The following is a 21,087-nucleotide window of genomic DNA, read 5'->3' on the forward strand; positions in this document are numbered from 1 at the left end:
TATATTGTTAAAAACAAAGCAGATTTGATCTTGTTGCATCCTTTATAAAAGAAAAAAGCAAGAGAGCAAAATTATTCTGATATCTATTTTAAATTCAATCTATAAACACTTAAAAATTGGTTTGGATTTCAGTTTTTCATTTTTGTTTAGCATTAAACTTAAACAATAATTATTCTATATTAAAAAGAAATAAAATGTCAGCTACAGTTTGAATCTGCTGTATTGCTGCTTTTTTTAAGTTTAAATTAACATTTTTGCAAGCACAGTATTATTTTTTCCAATGTTTCCCTGATTGTTGCTGTCTCAAAGGCTTTTTTCCAAGTGTTACACTGTTGACTGCTTGTTTAAGTATGACTGCAGTCAAGACTGTCTAGCAGTCACTATACTCCATGGAGCTTTTAATAAAGAAAAGCTTTAGTTTGAATTTTCAGAGCAAATGCTGGTACGCCCTACGTAGCTTGTAAAAAGCAGATTCATCGCTACAAGAACCCCTGGAAGTCCATATTGTGCTTCCCTAACAAGAACAGTGGGTAAATCTTTGGTCAATTAAGATCCAAATATATTTTCAAAACATTGAAAATATTATTTAAGTTAAATGGGTTCAAGGTCAGTGGTTTATAGAAAAAAAAGTCATTAAAATCAAGCAGCCGTGAATAAATAGAGACAGAGCTTTGGAAATTTCTCCCCAGGTCCACAGGGCAGGTTGTCGGCTGAGCTATAAATAGACACAGTGAGACAAAAAGAGCCAATCTTATGTAAAAATCAAACTCTTGCTGCAGAGCCAGCTGGGGATGGGAATGGAGTAGATGAAGAATGAAGGAGGGTGTTGGGGTCTTGGTATTCAATTTAAAGGCTTCAGAGTGATACTCCACACTGCTAAACAGTTTAACCACACACCTTTATTTCATAGAAGACAAATAGTTTAACTTTCACAGACACTAAAAGATGCTGAGCACACAGAGCACTGCAGTCAGAAGCAAAGACAAAACCAGCCACTGTAGTCACAGCACTGCAGACAAGAGCAGCTACTCCACAGATATGTTACAGCAGACTGCCACGTTCCAGCACACAGCATTCCCCAACACACCTGTGGTGATGCTTCAGTGGGCAGCTAAAGTAAGCCACGTCTCTTACTTTAGATTCTTTGAAATCAAAAACCTGATTGGATTTCCATCAATGACTCTGACATGTGTCATTGACGTCTGTTGATATCAATGAGAGAGAGAAGAACAATAGAAAGTGATCTAGGAAGGGGCACCCACAGGGGCACCCACAGGGGCAGTCATGTTGGTTCCAAGCTCCTTTCCTTCCTGCTGGTCAAGCGTTAAAACAAATGTTGAAGCAAGGCTGGATTTACCAAATCTGACCTTTGTTGGTAAGTTAAAGAGATTGTTTATGTGCTCTGTGTGTGTGTGTGTGTGTGTAGTTTTGGTACCTTTGTAGGGACATTTCTAATGAATATGCTACAATGTGGGGACCTACACGTCCTCATGGGGACCAATACTGGTTGGCGGTTAGGTTGAGGATAAGGTGTGAATTGATATTAGATTAGGGTTAGGGTTTGGGTTAGGCCATAGATATAAATGAAATAAATGGATAATTACTTACATAAAAACTAAGAAAAATAAAAGACTTAGAGTAAAGTAGACAAGTTGGTCAGCCTGAATAGTTGATTGAATACACTAATAAATCTTTACTTTGTGTATTTATAATAAAGCTTTGATAAAGCTTTTATTTTTTTCTTAATAAGGAAGAAAATTCCAAAATATTTTTATTAAAAAAAAATAGAAAACCTTTATTCACAACTCAAATATGTAATTACTTGTTAAGTATTTTACATTAACTTTGATCAGACCTACTTAAAATGTGTTTTTGATGATATGCTAATACATATTTTAACCCTTCCAGGAAATGAACACTTTAAAAAAGGTCGACTTTAGTTCTTGTTGAAGAAAAGGTTCTTCCCTTATTTGGAATGGCTTCTTAATACAAAGATAATTGTGCTGTTTTCTAGAATCACGCTCAGACTCAACCCACCCTAACAACAGGGGTGTTGTTAGCCTGGCTCATTAAGTTTTGTCCCATAAATGTGTGAGTGAGTTTGAAACTTATGTTCTGTTGTTTTTGTACCAGCTGGGTTTGAAAGAAGGTAGTCATATCATGGAGCACCATTGCAAAGGTCTCCGTTAGTAAACAGAGATGTTCCTATGTTTGTTTTTCACAATATTTTAATGAAAATATTTCTTCATGCTTAGACAATTTTTAATGTGTGTCACAAAACAATACTTAGTAATACTGAAAGGTTGCTCTGTGGAGGGAATCTAGTTATTAAAATAAATTCCCACCCACATTTCCACCTCACATCGCAGATTATCTCTGCTTTTTCCTATTGCTTACCGATTTTTATGGTGGTATAAATTGCTCTCATCCCTGGTTAGTACAGGACATCTTCCCAGTCAGTGTTTCAGCCATAAATTGCTTCATCTGAAAGGACTTTATATTCCTATAATGTTGGTGGAATAAGGAGACACTGACCTGTAATCACGGAATACACAGTTTAAATGAAAGCATCTCAGGTTTTTCAAACTAAATCCGTTTTATTTGTCGCTTCTTTTGTAAAATAAATTGTTTGCTTTCATATCCTTAAAGGAAGGGTTTGAATAACCTAATATATTGTTGCCAGAGATTGCTATAATTCACCTTGAGCTAAAATGAGATTAGATGAGAAAAGGTTTCTGTGTTTGAAAAATCCAAAGACTAAATTTCTTTAACAAACAATCTGACTCAACCTGCCTCTGTTGTAATTCTGTAGCTTTAAAAAACAAACTGGTTTCTTTCTTCTGGCAACAGATGCTTAGTCCGATGGCAAAATCCTTTAAATTTCTTTCATAATTAGGGCAGCATCTCTAGTAAGGGTGTGGTTAAAAAAAATCTATTTTGCGATATATCGAGATTTTTGGCTGCCCAATATGATATCGATCGTTCAGTTCCTAATATTGATTTAAAAAATAACAATAATTTCACCTAAAACAATGAGGGAAAATGGGCTACCTCAGCAACATCACTCTGGCAGATAGTGCTATGGAGCCCTTTTGCTGTAAGGCGCAGCACTGTATCTGTAGTTGAGGCAGACACAGTAGAAGAAGTGGTCTGACTCAAACCCTAAACAACATGAAACCAAAATAACTACATGATCAACATATTCTGGTGAAAATACTTGCTTTTTTATCTATACATTTATTTTGATAGCTGGGAAAAATCTTGCACAATATAGTGATATTGCAATATCATGAAAATATTGTATCGTGACACGTATCATATTGCAACAGTTTTCTAGACTAGTTTAGTCTAGATTTGGTGTTTGAATACTGTTTAAATGACTGTTGTGAAATGATGCAAAATAAATAAAGTCAGATCACTTTTAAAACAAAGATTAAAACAGCGATACTCTTTCACGCCTATAAAAGTTCCGACCTTGTTTTTAGTCAACATCGCTTCACCCTTGACCCACTTTGGAGCATGTGGAAGCAACATGGGGGCTGTTTACCACCTAGTAGCACAGACACACACCTGACACACCTGTCAGAGAGGACTTAGCCAGGGCACCAATCCCATAACTGTTGGCGGAATTCCTCTTGAGTCGTGGTAGAATAGAAGTAGTATCCTCCATAGACAACTACAGAGAAAAGGGGGGGGAGTAAAGTATGGTTGAATTAACGGTTAGTGAGAAGAGGAGTGAAAATCGAGGTTACAGTATGCAGAGCGATGAAAGATGTTGCCGATAAGATAAGGAGATGGAAAATCAATGTGACATGGAAAATGACAAGATAAGAATAGACAGGGAAGATGAATATAACCGAGAGGATTTCAAAAGAAATCGGGTTTTAAAAGACCAGGTGAATGAAGATTTACAGAAAGGATTGGATGAAATAAGAGAGGGGAGAAGTTATAAAAGTAAAAAAGAAGGGTTAATTATTTTAGCAAACAGTCAATGGCTTCCAGGCGTCATTAGTTTGAAGAGAAAATCCTTAAGACGTGAGAGCTAAGAAGAGAAATAAATCAAACGTAATACAACAAAGGCATGTGTAAAAGCAGGAGCTTATTTTTAAATTAACCCCAAAAGAACACAGATTCTGCCTAAAGAACGGTGGAGTGATGTCCTATGCATGGAGCTGTGGAAAGGTTAATTACAGGAGGAAAAATAGCAGGAAATGTTTGGATGATACTGACAGAAATGAGCAGTGAAATCAGCAGGTTGATTAGAATCAGCTAATTTTAGGCTAATGGAGCCATAAAGCCGCGTTGGATGGAATTTCTAGATGCACATTGTGCACAGTATTACCAGGTCTGACCTATGATACAAATTTTCAGGTATGTATACATATAACTAATTATATCCTTATAAGTTCTGCTTCCTGTGCAGCAGCCCCTTCTTGTCCTGGAAAACAAGCACCTTGAGCAGTAATTACACCCCCCTAACAAGAAGAATCATGACTTGACCCCATGTTATTTACCGTATTTACATCAGCAAATAAATTCTGCTGAAGATCCATTAAAGGTGCCCTTTCTGGGACTCATTCTTCAGTTAAGGATATTATAGGAAAGTATAGATTCCTTGCAGCATAGTGGATTAGTAGGGGCTAAAAAAGGAGTTTGGATGACTGAGAATTTACCAGTGGAAAAGGAAGCAGCTTCGTATGAGAGCGAGTAGTGGAAAAGACAGATAAGGAGGAGAGAAAGAGTGGCGAGGGGTGGACAGATGTCAACTTATGTTCTCACAGCCCAAACTCAGGCAGTCAAAGAGATGGAGGGTAAAATGACGGGAGGAAGAGGATATCTGCTAAGACATAAAGGGGGAGACTTACATTGATTCCTTCCCAGGAAAACTCGGTACGGCCATGCTAGGAAAGAGGCATGAAGGACAGGAAGAAGAAGAGTACAGTAAAACATAAATACAATGAGCAAAGGAGAGAGGAAAAAAGAGGTTTTAAAGATGGAAAGGAAAGATTTAACATTAAGGAATTAAAGAGGACTGAACATATATATATGAAGGTACAATATTTTGAAAATGTAAAATGACAAGATGTAAAATTTTTATCATTGAGCTTTGAAACCAATGCAGTGAAGGAAAAAACAAACAGATTTCTAATTCTCAGCTTCAATAAAGCTTAAAACATTTTGTATAAGGATGAAATTACGAAAAAGTTAATTATTGATGTTGTTTTATATGCAACAAAAGGTATCTGTGTTCATTATGATACCTCTCTATAATTACCGACAGAAACCTCCTCATTAGTAGCAGTCAGTAGTTTTTCCATTTAATCAGACCAAACCATTTCTTCAGTCCTAATCTAAATCTATAGCGCTTGGTTGCCCTGTAACCTCTTGCCACTGCAGACCTTTCACACCATGCAATACCTAGTGGTTTTTGGAGACAGCTGCCTTCCCAATCATATTTACAGTCAAAACAACATATTTTCTGATTCCCCCCAAAAATAATGTGTTGTTCTAGTCAGCTATTATCAGTGATAATGCTATGCCTTCCTGGTAAATTTGATACACATGATTGTGTAAACAACTCCAACTGAATATGTAAGGATGTGAGTGTTGCAGTATAACAGAACAACAAAAAACAAACATGGCAGCGGTTTATTATAATCATTTCTATTACTGTAAAAAAAAAAGGAAATCCCATTTTGTGTTAAAACCATGAATACAATGTATATATCAAATTCATGAGCCATGTTTAGACCCAATAACTGCCAAACCTGCTGAATCAAGCAATCATCTAAATAAAACCTAGTTTAAATAGCCTTAAACCATTTTAAATTATCAGCAAGGCTGTAGCGGAAGTGGCTGGTAAAACAAACACCTAACCATCAGAAAAGATATGATTCCTAAAACATGTAGCATAAAACTATCAGCATTTTAGAAAAAGATATCAGCAGTAAAACATTGTGATTTTAACAACCTATGGTTGCAAGTTGCTTCAGGGAGCTGCAGGCTTTGGCTTACTGACTGAATCCTGCATTCTACTGTGAACCAGAAAATTCTGAAGAAGAACTGGTGATTTATTTTTGACCCTAAGCTAAAGATTAATTGTGTTATGTTATGATAGTTCACACCACATAGCATAAAGCTAACAGATTGGCTGCACAGTGGAACAGTTTGTAGCACAGTTTCCTTACAGCAAAAAGGTTCTGGGTTCAATTCCCAGGTGGGGTCTTTCTGCTTTGAGCTTGCATGTTCTCCCTGTGCATGCAGGGGTTCTCTCCAGGTACTCTGGCTTCCTCCCACAGTCCAAAAACATTAGGTGTATGTGCATAGCTTAGGGCTAAATTATTTTAGATGTTTTGGGATTACCTTATTGAGGCCAGGGTTACTGCATGATCACTTTTAACTTAGGGAAGCTGATTTGTTCCATAGTAAATTAATCATTCTTTAAAACATTTTTATATTTACTCAGTTCAGATCTTTGTCTTATATTAAAATCTAATTGATGAGCTGAAACGCGACACAGTGACACAGAAGCAAAACAAGGAATGTAGTTCAAAAAGTACATAAAGAAAATGCAGCACAGATAGAAAAAAACGGTGTGATAATTTAAGAGGCTGTGTTTGCATGTTGCTCCCTCCTTTATCTCCACACAGCCACAATGTTTAGGTAACCAATGGATACCGCTGAGCAGTAGCCGCATCACCAGGGGCAACGGCAAATCTGATGTGTGGCCCTGCATGGACGACATTTGTTTTCTGTCCACAAATGCACGAAGTTGCGTGTAAAATACAAACATGCACACTTACACAAATTCACAAGCTGGGTTGCATATTCATCACTTTATAACACTTTGCAATCAGCACAAATACAGAGGTCAAACACCTTAACCTGAGAGTGCTTTTAGCAGATTCAGTCAAAGATCTTTACATTTTAGAGACCATTGTAGACCACTAAAGCTTTAATAAGCATGTTTTATAGCTCTTATGGCACAACCAGTATGTAAACATCCATTCAAAGCTGCAAATTACTGACTGCATGAGAAACACAGCCTTAAAATGTGCAAAACTGTCTATCTTTAAACATTAACAAAAGGAAGCATAGGGAAGGAACCTAATTTGATTCTGTGTTAAATTATGTTCTTGTGTGCATAAATTATGTTAAATGTTGAATCAAGATTAAGAAAAAATATTTTTAGATTATGTTTTTGAGATAAAAACTGAAGCGTCATGTCCAAAAGAGGGGTACATTTCTTCATTTTAAGAAGAAAAGAAAAAGAGGTCAAGAACTGTAGCACTGAATGGGTAGTTCAGATTGTTCTGGCTGTCATGACTCTGCACTTTTTGGTTCTGTTTAAGTTTTCTTTTTGAGTTTTCATGTTTTTTCTGTTTTCTAGTTTTATTGGTTTAATTCCATTTTGTGGTGTTTTCTGGATGTATTTGAGTTCTTTTATATTTCTTGTTTGCCCTCTGCTTCCCTCTTGTGTCAGTCTACTTTCCCCAAGCTGCCTTCTAGATTCCTCTGTCCACACCTGCTCCCAATCTGCTGATTAGCCTGGTCTTTGTTACTGTCTCACACCTCCTGTTCAGTAACCGTTTGCTGGCTCCACCTTGTCATTTCATTAACCCTTGTGAGTTTTCCTGATGTTTTCTGGTTTTTGGTATTTTTAAATTTTGCTTCAGTTACCACCTTTTGTTATTAAACTTACAAGAAACCACCTCAGCTTCAGGCTCTGCATTTGGGTCCTTCAAACCTCCATCCAATCTGACAATGGCAGTTATCAGCAGTAATAGTTCTTTAACCTGTTATTATAAAGTGGGGTTGAAGAAACTAGTTTGTAAAATTATTCTCAGAAATATTAATATATTTATAAAGGTGGATACATTCTCAGAGCTGAGAGAGTTGTCAATCGACTCCAACCGTAAAACATCAAAATCAGCCATTATCAAACATTTACAACTATAAAAGTCCTTAGTCGAGGTCTTGCTGTTTCTTTTCAGCCAAAAACACCCTTCCTGCTATGTTGAAGCTAAAGTGATTGATGCTGAAGGCAGTATCAGGCCATGTTAATCAGTTGCAATCTGCCTGTTTGCTTTCAGTCTACCAAAGCATATGGAATTAACCTTTGGGTTCTGCCTTGGGATAGTAGTAGTAAACAATACCCACGATGGGACTTAACTAGGGCTGAGCAATTATGCAAATTATTATGCAATATAATCACAATGTAGCAAAACACAATTTTCAAATTGTAGAGACACTCAATTTTAGTCAATTTACATTTAACAAGAATACGACACTACATTTATCCCTCTGGTTCTTTCAGTGGAGGTGATATGCTTAAAGTTGGTTTGCCTCAACACAGGTCAGAAGAGATAAATGCAGCTTGCATGCATATCCATGCATGACAATAGGATTAAAATTTTTTCCCTCAACAGTTAAACTATGGTGAAAGGGTAAAATATACCCCAATGGACTCATGGTCATGTAAAACTGAAACCCTTGAGTAAAACAGCTATAGTCTTGTGGAACGTAAATTTGCAAAAATTTGTAAAAATTGCAAAATCAATTTTGATTTTGGGTAAAAATCCTACAGCCCTAGACTTAACCATCAATACCATTCCAAGTCAAGTTTTCCCTTGAACTCAAGTCAACCAATTTGGCATACTGATACAGTCACGAGCCTTTACCATTAAAACTTTGCCTTGGCTCAGCTCTGAAAAGAAATGGTCTCTTGTCAGGGACAGGCTTAAGACTGCTTTAATCTTCTAGAACTGTCCAAAGCAGCAACTAAAGTCCAAATCGAAGATTAGATCTCCCCTCTAAAGCCAGCTTTGTCTTGGCCTGATTCAATTTCAAGATCTGTATCTCTAAGTCTTAAGATTTCTATCAGCAAGTGCTTTGCAAAGACACTCTAGCTCTGAACAAACATCAAACTGGGTTTGATTTGTTCTAAGCCATGATGCCCTGATGGACATTTTTATCTGGTCTCTGATTTAGGGGCATGTTTGGCAGTCTGAGACCAAGGCAGAGTGAAAAGAGAAGCCCAGAATAATTGTTTCATTTCAGGCTTTTTTCATTTTGCTCCCTGTTTCTGCTTCAATATGATATTCATATCAGACATGTTTGTTTTTCAAAGCAAGCCAGTAAGGAAAAATAATCCATCTCTAACAAGAATCTTCTGAGATGGAAAAGGGATTTAACAAAGCCTAATAGCTGTCAGAAGTCACCTCAGTGGGTTTTGTTCCTCACATCACGTGTAGCCTACTAAGGGGATCTATGTGCACAATTATTAATAATAGTGCAGTAAACATGAAGGCACTCCAAAGCCAGAGAATACATTTTTTCACAGTAGCATTTTTAATGAGTTTCTGTTATACTGTGATGTTAAAATGGAAATGGTGCCTCAAAAGCACTTTGATTTATTGTTAATAACAAAAAGAAAAAAACCTTTTTATGCTTTTTCAGAGGAGTCATTCATCCGTTAGACAAACCAGGCAGAAATCCATCAATTATAAATCCCCCTCAAAAAACCAAAAACTGTCAGTGCCCCTCACAGTCTTAGACCTATAAATGTCAGAAACACATTTTTTGGCAATCTGTCAAATAACTTCTGTCTGGAATCGAATCATCACATCCCTGCTAGAACTGCTTTATATTAAACTTTGATATTAAATTCCCACAGGCAGCAGGGTGACCCTTGAATTTCTAAATTCTCTGCTGCTGCTTAGTAATCAACATGTCCTTGGTAATAATCAATTACCCTGTTAACTTCAGAAGATATATTATTGTCTTTCTGTGCTATGGGGCAGAAAACTGCTAATATTGGCTTTGAAATCATTTAAATAATTCAACATCATCAGGGTTCAAGGTCAGTGTGCTGTTTCTGTAGTTAAAAAAATATTTACGGGACTTCAGACATGGGTTCACATCAAAATAAAAAATAAAAATGCACAACCTTTACACAAACCAAGGACATCGGACTCATGGTGTTGGAAAGTCTAAAGCTTTCAGAGTAAGCCTGAACAAATTCAGTCCATGCACAGACTCCCCAAAGAAAACAAGACCTTCACCTTCCAGCAACTCCAGCTGTGTCTGTTCTTCAGTTCAGGAGTGAAAAAAGCCTTTTGTCCTGCATTAATCTAAATGCAATTAAACTGTCTGCCTTTATTAAATTATCATTCTTCAGCTCACTATACAATTATAATATTAAACTGTGTAAGTTCTAACACTACAGTAAAAGCCGTTATCAATAAATGGAGAAAAGGAATGGAGAGGTTGATCTGCAGGACCAAAATTCCTCTGAAAACGTTCTCAGAACATGAATAATGTGACCAGAGGAACAGTAACGGTTATCCCTAGAGGGGTGTTCTGGAGAGAAGTGATGCAAAAGACGAGTTTCTATCAATGACAATAGTGTAATTAGGGCGATTAGAGCAAAGAGAGAGTGAAGTGAAACCTATAGTGCATGAAGATTGAGTTTTGCTGGAGTTCAAAAGCCCAACTTTTAGTCCATTTTTGTTGCGACCTGATGTCATTGTGATGGAGGGTTAAGGAGCACAGTGGATGCAAAGCTTTTTTCAATCTAAATAAAAGATTGAAAAATAATACTGGCATAGGATGAAGTAAGGGATGCTACTAAGAGGCTTGTGGGTGGTTTTAAAAAACAAAAACCTTTTAAATTGTTAAGGACTGTTGCTGGCCATGTCTTGTGCTCTCTCTGCTTGGCCTCTTGCAGTGATACCCTAATGTCCTATCTGATCTCTGGATTGCCTTCTTACCACTTTTGTATGGGTGATCTGTCCCCAAAGCAGGAATACAGTTTTGATTCCGCACAGATCCAGCCATAGCTCCTAGACACCTCTAACTGGAAGCATCTCTAGAGGATATGGTGGACCAAAGGGTGCAGTCCAAATGTGTAGTCTTCCCCATTAGGCATTGGTTAAAATTGAGGTCTGCTATGCTGAGTTGAATTAGGGGAATGCAATATGGAAAAATATCTTATTCAGATTTTTTTATTATAAAACCACAATTTTGGTTTTAAGCAAGATCTTACGTTTATTTTTTAGAACAATTTGCAAGTCTCTGGTCAGTGTAAGCAAACAATTTCTATATGGTAAACGGTCAACTTTTAAAACTGTATGTCAAACGTCTTGAACGGAATCATATCTTTTCAATGATAAAATGTAATTGCTCCTTTTACCTTTTTCTTGATCTTGCTTGTCTTCTGATACAGAGAGCTTTAATCAAATACCTGTGTTAGCGTTGTCTGGTTGGGTCCAATAACTGCCTTTGGTTGCAATGCTGCCAGTGGTTCCCTTCCTGTTTAGCTCTCAGTATATTGTTTGGATGATTTATCTTCAACTGATTTAACAAGCTTGATGTTTTGCCTTCCAATATGTGAGCTGTGTCAGGGCAAACTTTGAAAATGACACTTGTTTGGGCCTTTTCATTTAGGGAAAAGCCAAACAAGTTCCATGTAATGGCAGTAGAGTTTTGTTTGAGGGACCAACTGCTCCAATTGACGTTCAGCCATTGCTCTCCATGCGGCTACAGCTACACACACCAACAAGGAGGCATGTAAGTTACAGTCACTACCGGTTATTCAATAAGATCGACTAGTCAATTTGACAAGGTAATCTGTCCAGTGCATTTGTGCATCAGCATACAGTATAGCAGCAGATTATAGAATGTAACCTAAACCATACAGGATTTCCTCACTTTGGCAGATCGTCCAGATGATCTAATGTCGTCATATTGCACCCCCTAAGTTGAATAGACAACAGGTCAGTGGATAGAAGCTCCTCTATTTGATGAAATGGGGAAGCTAGTGAAGCATTGTCCCATTTGACCGCACAAATTGATGCCAAAATGTCAAACCAGCAACAGCACGGAAATAAGGCAAAAAATTAGTTGGACTCATGTTTTGGTAAAACATTTTTGTACATGTACCACATACACCTTTAGCATAGATGGAAATAAGCATCTTTTGTGTGCAACCAAAGAAGAGGAAGCAGAGCTCTGCATTTGATGAAGTCTGACTAACCTCTGTGGCTATGATAATGCTAACCGGGAAGAGAAGATCACCTATCAACGACGTACTGTAATACCCTATGAATGAAAACCAATGGAAGGCAATGAATGCTTACAGTTTTCTGTCACACATACACAAAAACTGTTAAAATCACATCCCTACAGTATACACTCATTTTCATTGCTTGCCAGATATCAGTTTTTCCTCTATATGCCACTTTTATTTAATTATTAAGTAGAGTTTAGAAGAACCAAAATCCAACATAGTCAAGAAATCAATAGTCTCAGAGTTCACACTTCAACAATAAGAAAAAGACTGAGTAAAAACTGCATCTATGGATGCTTTTCAGGTCAAGTATGATTCCTTACCATGAGATTAACTAGAATGACCTGCTGAAAATGCAAGATTCTCAGTCATCCAGGTCAAAGTCATTCCAAAAAAGTAAAAAAAAACAATCCACTGGACTTTGTTTTCCAAGTTTGAAGACATTTCACTTCCCATCAAGGAAGCTTTTTCCAATTCAAATGTCAGAAATAGTGTAGAGTATCTTTATACAGTAGCCCAACAAAGCCTTGTTTTTGCTTAGACAACATGCAAACTGAAACGGACGAATGGGTCCACCCCTCTGGAAGCCAAACGACCCCCATTACAAAGGGGTAGACCCGTTCGTCTGTTTCACTTGCAAACAAAGCCCAATGGTTTGTTTTTTAACTTTTTTGAAATGACCTGCTTGATATGTTCTAGAAAAAAAGTTACAAATCCAAAAGCTCTTTGAAATTCTTTTCAAAGATTAACTGTACAACAGAGCAACCTTTCTACAACATAAAGATCCCACTATGTCTGGTGGAAACTTAACAAAGCCTAGTGTTATGGGCTGGGGCTGCTTCGGACAACACACCACAAATGGTGGAACCAACATTCTGGGCTCTATCAGAAACTTAAAAAGAAGGGTTCAGTTTTCAACCTTTGCCAATTTACAAGCAGTAGATGGCAGTCCATGCCACCAAGAGAGGCACAACCAGTTGTTTACTTTAGGGAACAATTACTTTAGGTCTGCACAGCTTTTCCTCTCAATAAAATTGGTGTTATAAAACTAATTAAGGTATTTCTTTGGCTTCATCTTATATCAAAATTAGTTCAACAATTTTACAAATCTGTATTTTTTTGCAGCTTCATCAAGGTTTGACAGTTTCTAGCTGTCTACACATGTAGCAAAGCATGTAAAAAAAAATTAAATTTTAAGGTGGATGATTGTAGATAAAAATACAGAAATAAGAACCAAACACACAAAAGATAAAGAATAGCTCACAGAAATGTTATTTTTTACTTAAGCTACATTTCTGGGGAATGTATTGAGGTCTTTAGGGTAAGACTAATGTGAACCTATCCTTGTTACAAACACTCAGAGTTGATTGGATGTTCAGGAGAACCACCTGAGCTGCCATGGCTTCCAGATATCAATTTAACGTTACTAAAAACATCCAAAAGCCAGCGGGTCTTCAGTAGAAGATTGTGCTTTAGATCTCTTGTGAAGCTCATTACCTAAAGCAGAAAACATCTACATATTAAAAGAGCATGTTAGGCTCTTCAGGAAACATAGACATGAGGTGCATTAAATATCAGTATTGTTATACAGAGAGGTTTCAATTTTACAGAAATATCTTGAGACATCCGAAACAAACAGCTGCCTGAAGATGTTTATTCTAATGATAAACAGGGAACAATTTTTATGGGGATAAAACCATGCATAAATATGAAAGAAATGTATGAAAACACTGACCCATATTCATGTTATTTAGATATTTCCATTCTGATGCTCAGGGCTAAAACTGTAGTTACAAGTCATCCATACAGGATGACATTCATTATGTAAACTAGGATGCATTTCAAGGCCAACACAGCTCATAATATCTGAGGTGGCGATAAAATTAGAGTTCTTTGGTCACTTTTTAATATTTCCCATTTGTATCATCCAGCTATTCTTCACATTATAAAGTATTTCTGTTTGAACCTGTTTGTACTAAATCTAAGTTGTCAGTCAGTCTCTTGTGCTTTCTTTGCCAACATTTGGTCCTGAGGCTTGTCAGGGTCTGAGTTATGTCTCTGGTCGCCTGTGTTTCACTTTGTCAAATCCCCACAACACCTACTGGCCCTCCTCCCTCTGCAGGTCTATAAATTACACACAGGAGAGATGTTTGCGGAAGTAAACAACTTGAAGGCTCCCTTCGGAACTGTCCTCCATATAAATGACTGGATCAGCTAGTCCTTTTTCCTGCTAAAGCCAATAAAATGCCAAATCTGAAGCAACAGTTTGAACATGTTCAAGTTGTTCTTCTATTAAGAGGGAGACAACAAGGCAGGTGAGGAGTGGTACTAATCTGCTTTCAGTCACTGATTAGCAGTAAAATCAACGATGTTTAAAAAATAATACAGTGTAACAGTGCCATGCAACATATTTATACCTTTGTAATATTTTCTACATGTTGTCATCTTGCTACCAATGCTTGGCTTTTCATAAAAAAGTGCAAGACTAAAAAAAGATAATATTTTTGTCAAATACCAATCTCAAAAGTGTCTCTTATGTGCCTTTTATACCACTCAAAACAATCCAATACAACTCATGCCTGCTGAGATATTCTCATATATAAGAGCACAGCTGAGTTTAACATAACAATTTAAAGCAGCCAGGAGGTCTATGGTAACACTAGGGGACACATCAGCTATTGGTTAATTTATTCAATTGGTTGGCCATAATTGAAGAGTTGCAAGAAAAAAACTTATTTTTGAAATAGTGTGTTTGTTTGTTTTTTCACATCCACAAGGAAATTTTAAAAAGTAAACATTAAGAGGCACATTGTATTTGAATAATAGAGGAAGTTAAATAACAGCTGGACATCCAATTAAAAATGTAATTTTAAAAAGAGTTTAGAAAGCATAATCAAAAGTCACCTTGAACTAACAGGATTTTTATTCTTGATTTGTATCAATTCAAGCTTTCAGCAATTTTATTGTGTTTTCTGAGTTGTATTACTGAAGTGTTTTAAAGTCTATTCTCTGAGATACAGAGAGCTTGTGAAAGGAGTTTTGAACTGGGCTCATTTGCACGGCTGTCTTAGTTTTAGTGAGGATGTGGACTGCAGCAAGTGCACCTGTCATATGCACTTTTTAGGGAGAGGGGAAAAAACAATACAGAGACACTTAACCTTGAGTATTTTGAAGATAAACCACAGTTTTTGCTATTCATAAAACTGAAGAAGATTCCTAAAATTGTAAAGATGGACAAGAGCCTGCAGCCAACTTTGTGAAGTGGAACACAACAGTGATCAAAGGCTAGCAGTTATTCATCTGTACAAAGGTAACCAGCAAATTGTCCATTTTTTATTATACTTAGCATAATGTCTTTTTATGTTTAGCTTGGAAAAGCTTTGCTTTGCTTCAATAACTATCAGTGGTGTCAAAAGTACACACATTTGTTACTTAAGCAGAAGTATAGATACTGCAGTTTAAAAACACTCTGGTAAAAGTTGAAGTATCAACTTCACCTCTTTACTCAAGTGAAAGTGAAAAAGTATGTGCTCCAAAAACTACTTAAAGTATAAAAGTATAAAGTAACCTTAAAAAAACAGCCAGATGCCACTAGATGAACTGAAATGCTAAATTTTTCGACTTTCTATAAATTCTTTGAGATAGGGCCAAGGATGAGGGAGGTCTTATTGGTCTCCGTCTCCATCTCCCGATGTGCTCTCGCCTGTGTCTGACCTTTCAACATCTTTTTCTTAATCTAACATTGTAGCATGGCATAGACAATTCGTGTTTTCAGTTTGAACAACATATTCTCATTATGAAATCGTACGAAAAGTTATGCACACTATTTCGTACGTTTTTGGACGTTTTTCCTCAAAAAACCACATCAGTGTGCATGCGCTGCAGATGCGTATGGGCATACGACGAAAAAAAACGTCCAAAACGTACGCAATTACGGTGCATAACTTTTCGTACGATTTCACACGCACTCATAATGAGAATAGGTTGGTTTGAAGAACACCTGCTTGCTTCTGATGATTTCCTTTAGATAACCAATGAGTGTTTGCGTTATATGACTCATCCAATTACGCTAGTTTTCACTAGATGTGGATGGCTCCAATGATCTGCATTGGATGGCGTTAAATAAATATTTATAAACATTAAACTGAAGTCAAGAATAACGAGTAATCTTTGTTTTAAAAATGTAAGGAATAGAAAGTACAGATACTTGTGTGAAAATGTAATGAGTAGAAGTCAGAAGTAGGAAGGAAAATAAGTAATCAAGGAAAGTATAGATACCTAAAAAAGTGTACTTAAGTACAGTAACAAAGTATTTGTACTCTGTTACTTGACACCTAATCATGAATCCATGTGGCAGCAAACTGCATCCAAAGCATTGCGCCGGCATGGAGCACAAATATTCTGGCAAAATTGAGAAAGCACCTGAAATACAATAAGATAGTTATTTGCTCCCTTCATTGCATCTTACTCCTGCTTGTCCTCTGTCCCTCCACAGCTGAGACGTGATGCATGGTCCAGTAATAGTCTGGGCTCTGGGGAGAGCAGCTCTGTGGCCTTGGTAAGAGGCTATCAACAAAGACACACCTTCTCAGCCAGTCATGCACAGCCAGTCACGAGAGCACACTCTGGAGAGCATGCAGGTTTGATTAATACAGTGTCTGCTGAGTGAAGCAAGTATTATCAACCCTTACTCTTTTTCTTTTTGCCTCTCTCCTATTTCAACCATTTCCAGTGATTTAGCAGTGCTGTTCAAAACAGTGAAGCTCTTTAAAGGCTTAATTTGATGTTTCAGTAGCGTAAACACTGCAAACATTTAGGCGCCGTACCTATTAACCTGAAAAAAAAGCAATATTAATCACAGTTTTTTAATAAGGTGTTGATTAGTAATTAGTCTTTCATTGGTACAATTACTGTAATACCATATGATTGTACTACATTGCAATATGTTTAGTCTGTTTGATTTAACTGAGGTGCCAGAGAAAATTAAGGAGAAACAATTTGATATAATCTAATAGTCACAGAAAACTGTAATTAGTTGTCAATTCCAATGTATCTAGTTAAGCTACTTAACCATAGATGTTTATGTGGAATATTTGTTTGTCCAATAATGCAAAAATTCAAACTTTTCATTTGATTTCCAAAAGACGACAGCCATACAAAAAAATCAGCACAGCTTCTGCCGCAATGTTACATACAGTGCTGAAGACTGTGACTCAATTGTGTTGTGGGGAAAAAAAATGAATGCATCAGAAAAAAATCTGGATGACGCAGCAGAAGTGATTTTTGTTTTCTAAAGTTGGCTAAAAAAACCAAAACATGAAAGCTTAATCAAGCAGGAGCCACCCATGCTTAATGTGTGCACTGTGTGTTGCTGCTGTATTTTTGAAGTATTTCCATGAAAGCTTCACAACGCCACACACAGGCACTATATAGTACTTTTACAGTTTTACTTTGGTTAATAATGGATGAAAACATTCCAATAGAAGATATGCATAACTTATAGAGATTGTTTTATAACAACAAATAAGTTGATATTTTGGAATACCTCTGTTTGTGCACTTGGTACAACCAATGACCTTAAATCTCAGACAGCTAATTGAATAAAACCTCTGTTATGGGCCGATGGGTCTGTATCACTTTCAACGGCACTAAGCAACTTTGAGGAAGGTGGCAGTAACCCTGCCGGACCCCTGTGCAGACTGCTTTACGGCATGCATCACTCCCCCCTTTCCCATTCGTTATAAAGATGGATGCTGATGTAACATAATTTCCCTTAGAGACTGTATATTCAAGCAAATTGTGCAAGGTTATGTTCATTAGTATTGCGTTATATAATCACACCTCCATTACTGTGCTTTTCTGTTGGTGACAGGTGTTTGAGCTTATTTACATTTTTTTACCATAATTTGCTGCTATTGATCAAGCTCAGACAAAATAATTTAAACTAAACTCACATCAGTCCAAAATAAATTCTTTGAGAAGTGTTTATCCAGATATTTTTTTCAAACTTCTGCTTTTTATCTTTTACTTGCATGAATACTTAGATTTAGCATGCTACCTGTAAAGTTTAGAACAGATTTATTTTTTCCTTCAACAGTCAGGCGTTAGGGTGGATTTTCTGTGATTTTCAAAGCTGGAAGACTGATGGCCTTCTTAAAATAAAATAAAATGATTTCAACACAGCGGAGCTGTTGAGCAATGTCTGTAGACCAAAACAAGATGTATGACAAGCTACACCTCACTCTACCTTCACTCCAGCTGCAACCCCATACCCAACTTTATTCATCACCTTATATACACATATTTTCACATAAATACCCAGCAAACAGCACCACCAGACAGTACATGTCTGGTAAAAAAGTAACTTACACCAATTTTTTTCATTCTGATAGCAAAAGAACTTAATTTTGGCAAAGCTTCTACAGTGTTTGTCAATACCTGGATAATTATGCCATCAAAGATTGGCTAGTAGCATAACTACACTACTACTGCAGTATTAGTAGCTCTCCTGCAAAAGCAATCTAGGTTACTTTTGCAATCTAGTTGCTCCTACACTATATTATGCTGGCAGGAGCATTTTATTGGCAGGGAGAGGCTAAGCTCTGAGGGACGGCTGTTCACATAGAGGTACGTACACCATAGCCTGCCCTTCTTGTAAACAACAGACTGGAGAACAAGATAGTCTCAAAGCAGCCGGACCGGATCATGTCTCTACATCCAACTGTCTTTGTTGTTCACAGACATTCCTGCCAGCCTGCTTCAAAGCCTAAACCAGCTGCCCTGTTCCCAAGAAACCAAGCAAAGGACTTAATGACTACAGTACCGTCACCCAAACCTATGTGGTAATAAAGTCCTTTAAATTCATCACACACCCACTCCTGAATCCACGTCAGCTTGCCCATATCAACAGGTCTGTATATGATAAAATAAACATGGCTTTGCACTACATCCTTCTGCACCTGGACTCCCTATGAACCAATAGTAGCATGCTATTTGTTGCCTAAAGCTCTGCTTTCAACTCTATCATCCTGACCCTGCTCTAGGACAAGCTATTGTGAGTGAGTTTGTCCACCTACAGGTGGGAAATGATTATCTGGCTCATTGCTAAAAAAAACTGCAGACAGTTGTCTACTTTAGTAAGAGCATAGCCCTGCCCTTTCTCATCATGCTGTGTGTCTGTCTCTCCAGTCACCGACGTGGACTTCTTCTGCTTCCATACACCGTCATCTCTCAGGAAGTCAACACACAGCAGAGAATTGCACATTCCCTGGACGCTGAAGAAGTTCAGCCTGTCAAAAACAGTGATGGTGCACTTCTACTCCGCAAACACTGAGTCCATCCTCACCTCCTCACACTGCTTCCACCATCTAGGCAATCCCTGCAGAGAGGGTGATCGGTTGAAATGTCCTTTATCTTGAGGAGCTGTACACCTCCAGGACCCAGAGGTAAGCCGGTAAGACTGCCGCTGATTCCACCCACCCTGGACATACACTGTTTCAGACTCCCCCCTCTGGCTGAAGCATGTGGTATCAGAACCAAAACATCTTTCCCCCAAACATTTTTATTTCCCATCTGCTATTAGCCTCATTACCAAGGCACAGTTCCTCCACTAAATGTTTTCCAATTTAAGGAGGAAAAAAAGAGAAATCAAACATCTTAGCACATGTATCTGTATAATCTTAAATCAAATTTTATACTGTTGTTAAAATTTATTTTCATTATCTGCCATGGTGCTCTTCCTCTGCAAAAGTTGCACTTTTAATCTGTATTCTATAATTGTTTTTCAGCCAACTGTGTTTATTTTGTCCCGTATCATATATTTCCAAGGTTACTTATGTTAGTTTTGTGTTTGCTTGTCTGTTTGTTGCACGTCATCACCAATACAAATTCCTTATATGCATAAAACACTACTTGGCAATGATGCTTTTTCTGATTACTATATAAACACCCAAAAAGAATATGCAATGGGTAGACTGAAGTTAAACATTTCTGCACAGTAAAACTGTGTATTTCATTTTAAACTTGTGCAATAACACTTTTAACTTGATCCTTCACCCATGCTCTTCATGGCTCTTCATATTTGCTTTCTGCTTACACATATTTATTGTATGGTCCATTCAAAGCTTTCCGTGCAAACATCAAGTCGGGGATTGTAGGTTAAATTGTCAGATTCTTACTTAGCTCAGATGTGTTAAAAGACAATCATTCACACCTCTACTAATAAGATTCATTCATTAATCTGGAAAAAAAAAACCTTAAGAGAGGAAGAGGCTCTTGCATCAGCAAGATTTAAACTAACAGGAAAAACGCCATCAAATCCAGGATTTTTTTCTGTTTCATAATACCTTTGTAGTCAACAATATGAAGACTGAAGTAAGGGAAATTTCAGGCCATTAACTGAACCAGGGTCACTGACACTCCACAATATTTAATGTTTTACTGACTTTTTGAAGTCTGCTGTGCCTTACAGACATCCATAGTGACAGTGCCAGATTCACACAGCAGACACACTTCCAGGCAGTTCTGCCTGCAGCCTATTCATCACTAGTAATATGAATAATCATTTGAATTGAGGTCAGAAAAGTGGCTCAGCCTGTTGAGAACATTTTGGTGGTGAAGCGGAAAAAAACCTTGCCTGCTTTGCTTGTAAGTTAGACTTATGTTTGGGTGCACTGACCTAAAACCGGACATCATGTATTAGATAATGCAGTATAACCAGAATTTGCAACCTGTTAAGCCTGTAAGTTCCTCCTGTTGGACAGGATTAACGGGTAGTTTGTTTAGGATAGGGGACTTATTCCTCCAGGGTTGAGAAGCTTAGAGAGGATCATTATATCCAGACAGATTGTTCTGTTTGCAAACTGCGAAATGAATTTCCAAAATCACTCCATTTTTTTGAGGATTTTGCTATCACTGACATCATTTTTAAAGCTGATTGATGCTAGATTATAAGTTCTCTATTGTGTTTTTAAAAAAAAATGGGGATCATGATAGGTTATAAAGCTACCTCTCTTCCA

At 37.2% G+C, this 21,087-nt stretch overlaps 1 protein-coding gene across 1 annotated transcript in view; it reads right to left on the minus strand.

Moving 5' to 3' along the window:
* The window catches only part of LOC119795077, a 58,008-nt gene that overhangs the window by 7,093 nt on the left and 29,828 nt on the right, over window positions 1-21,087 (minus strand). Inside the window, exons 3-4 of the mRNA XM_038302915.1 lie at window positions 4,866-4,901; window positions 3,571-3,676 (exon numbers count right to left, since the gene is read on the minus strand). Of these exons, the coding sequence (XP_038158843.1) occupies window positions 3,571-3,676; window positions 4,866-4,901 (142 nt within the window). The remainder of the gene's footprint in view (window positions 1-3,570; window positions 3,677-4,865; window positions 4,902-21,087) is intronic.

The sequence above is a fragment of the Cyprinodon tularosa genome, unplaced genomic scaffold (assembly GCF_016077235.1).
Source record: "Cyprinodon tularosa strain WSP-4 unplaced genomic scaffold, ASM1607723v1 ctg5, whole genome shotgun sequence".
NCBI lineage: Eukaryota > Metazoa > Chordata > Actinopteri > Cyprinodontiformes > Cyprinodontidae > Cyprinodon > Cyprinodon tularosa.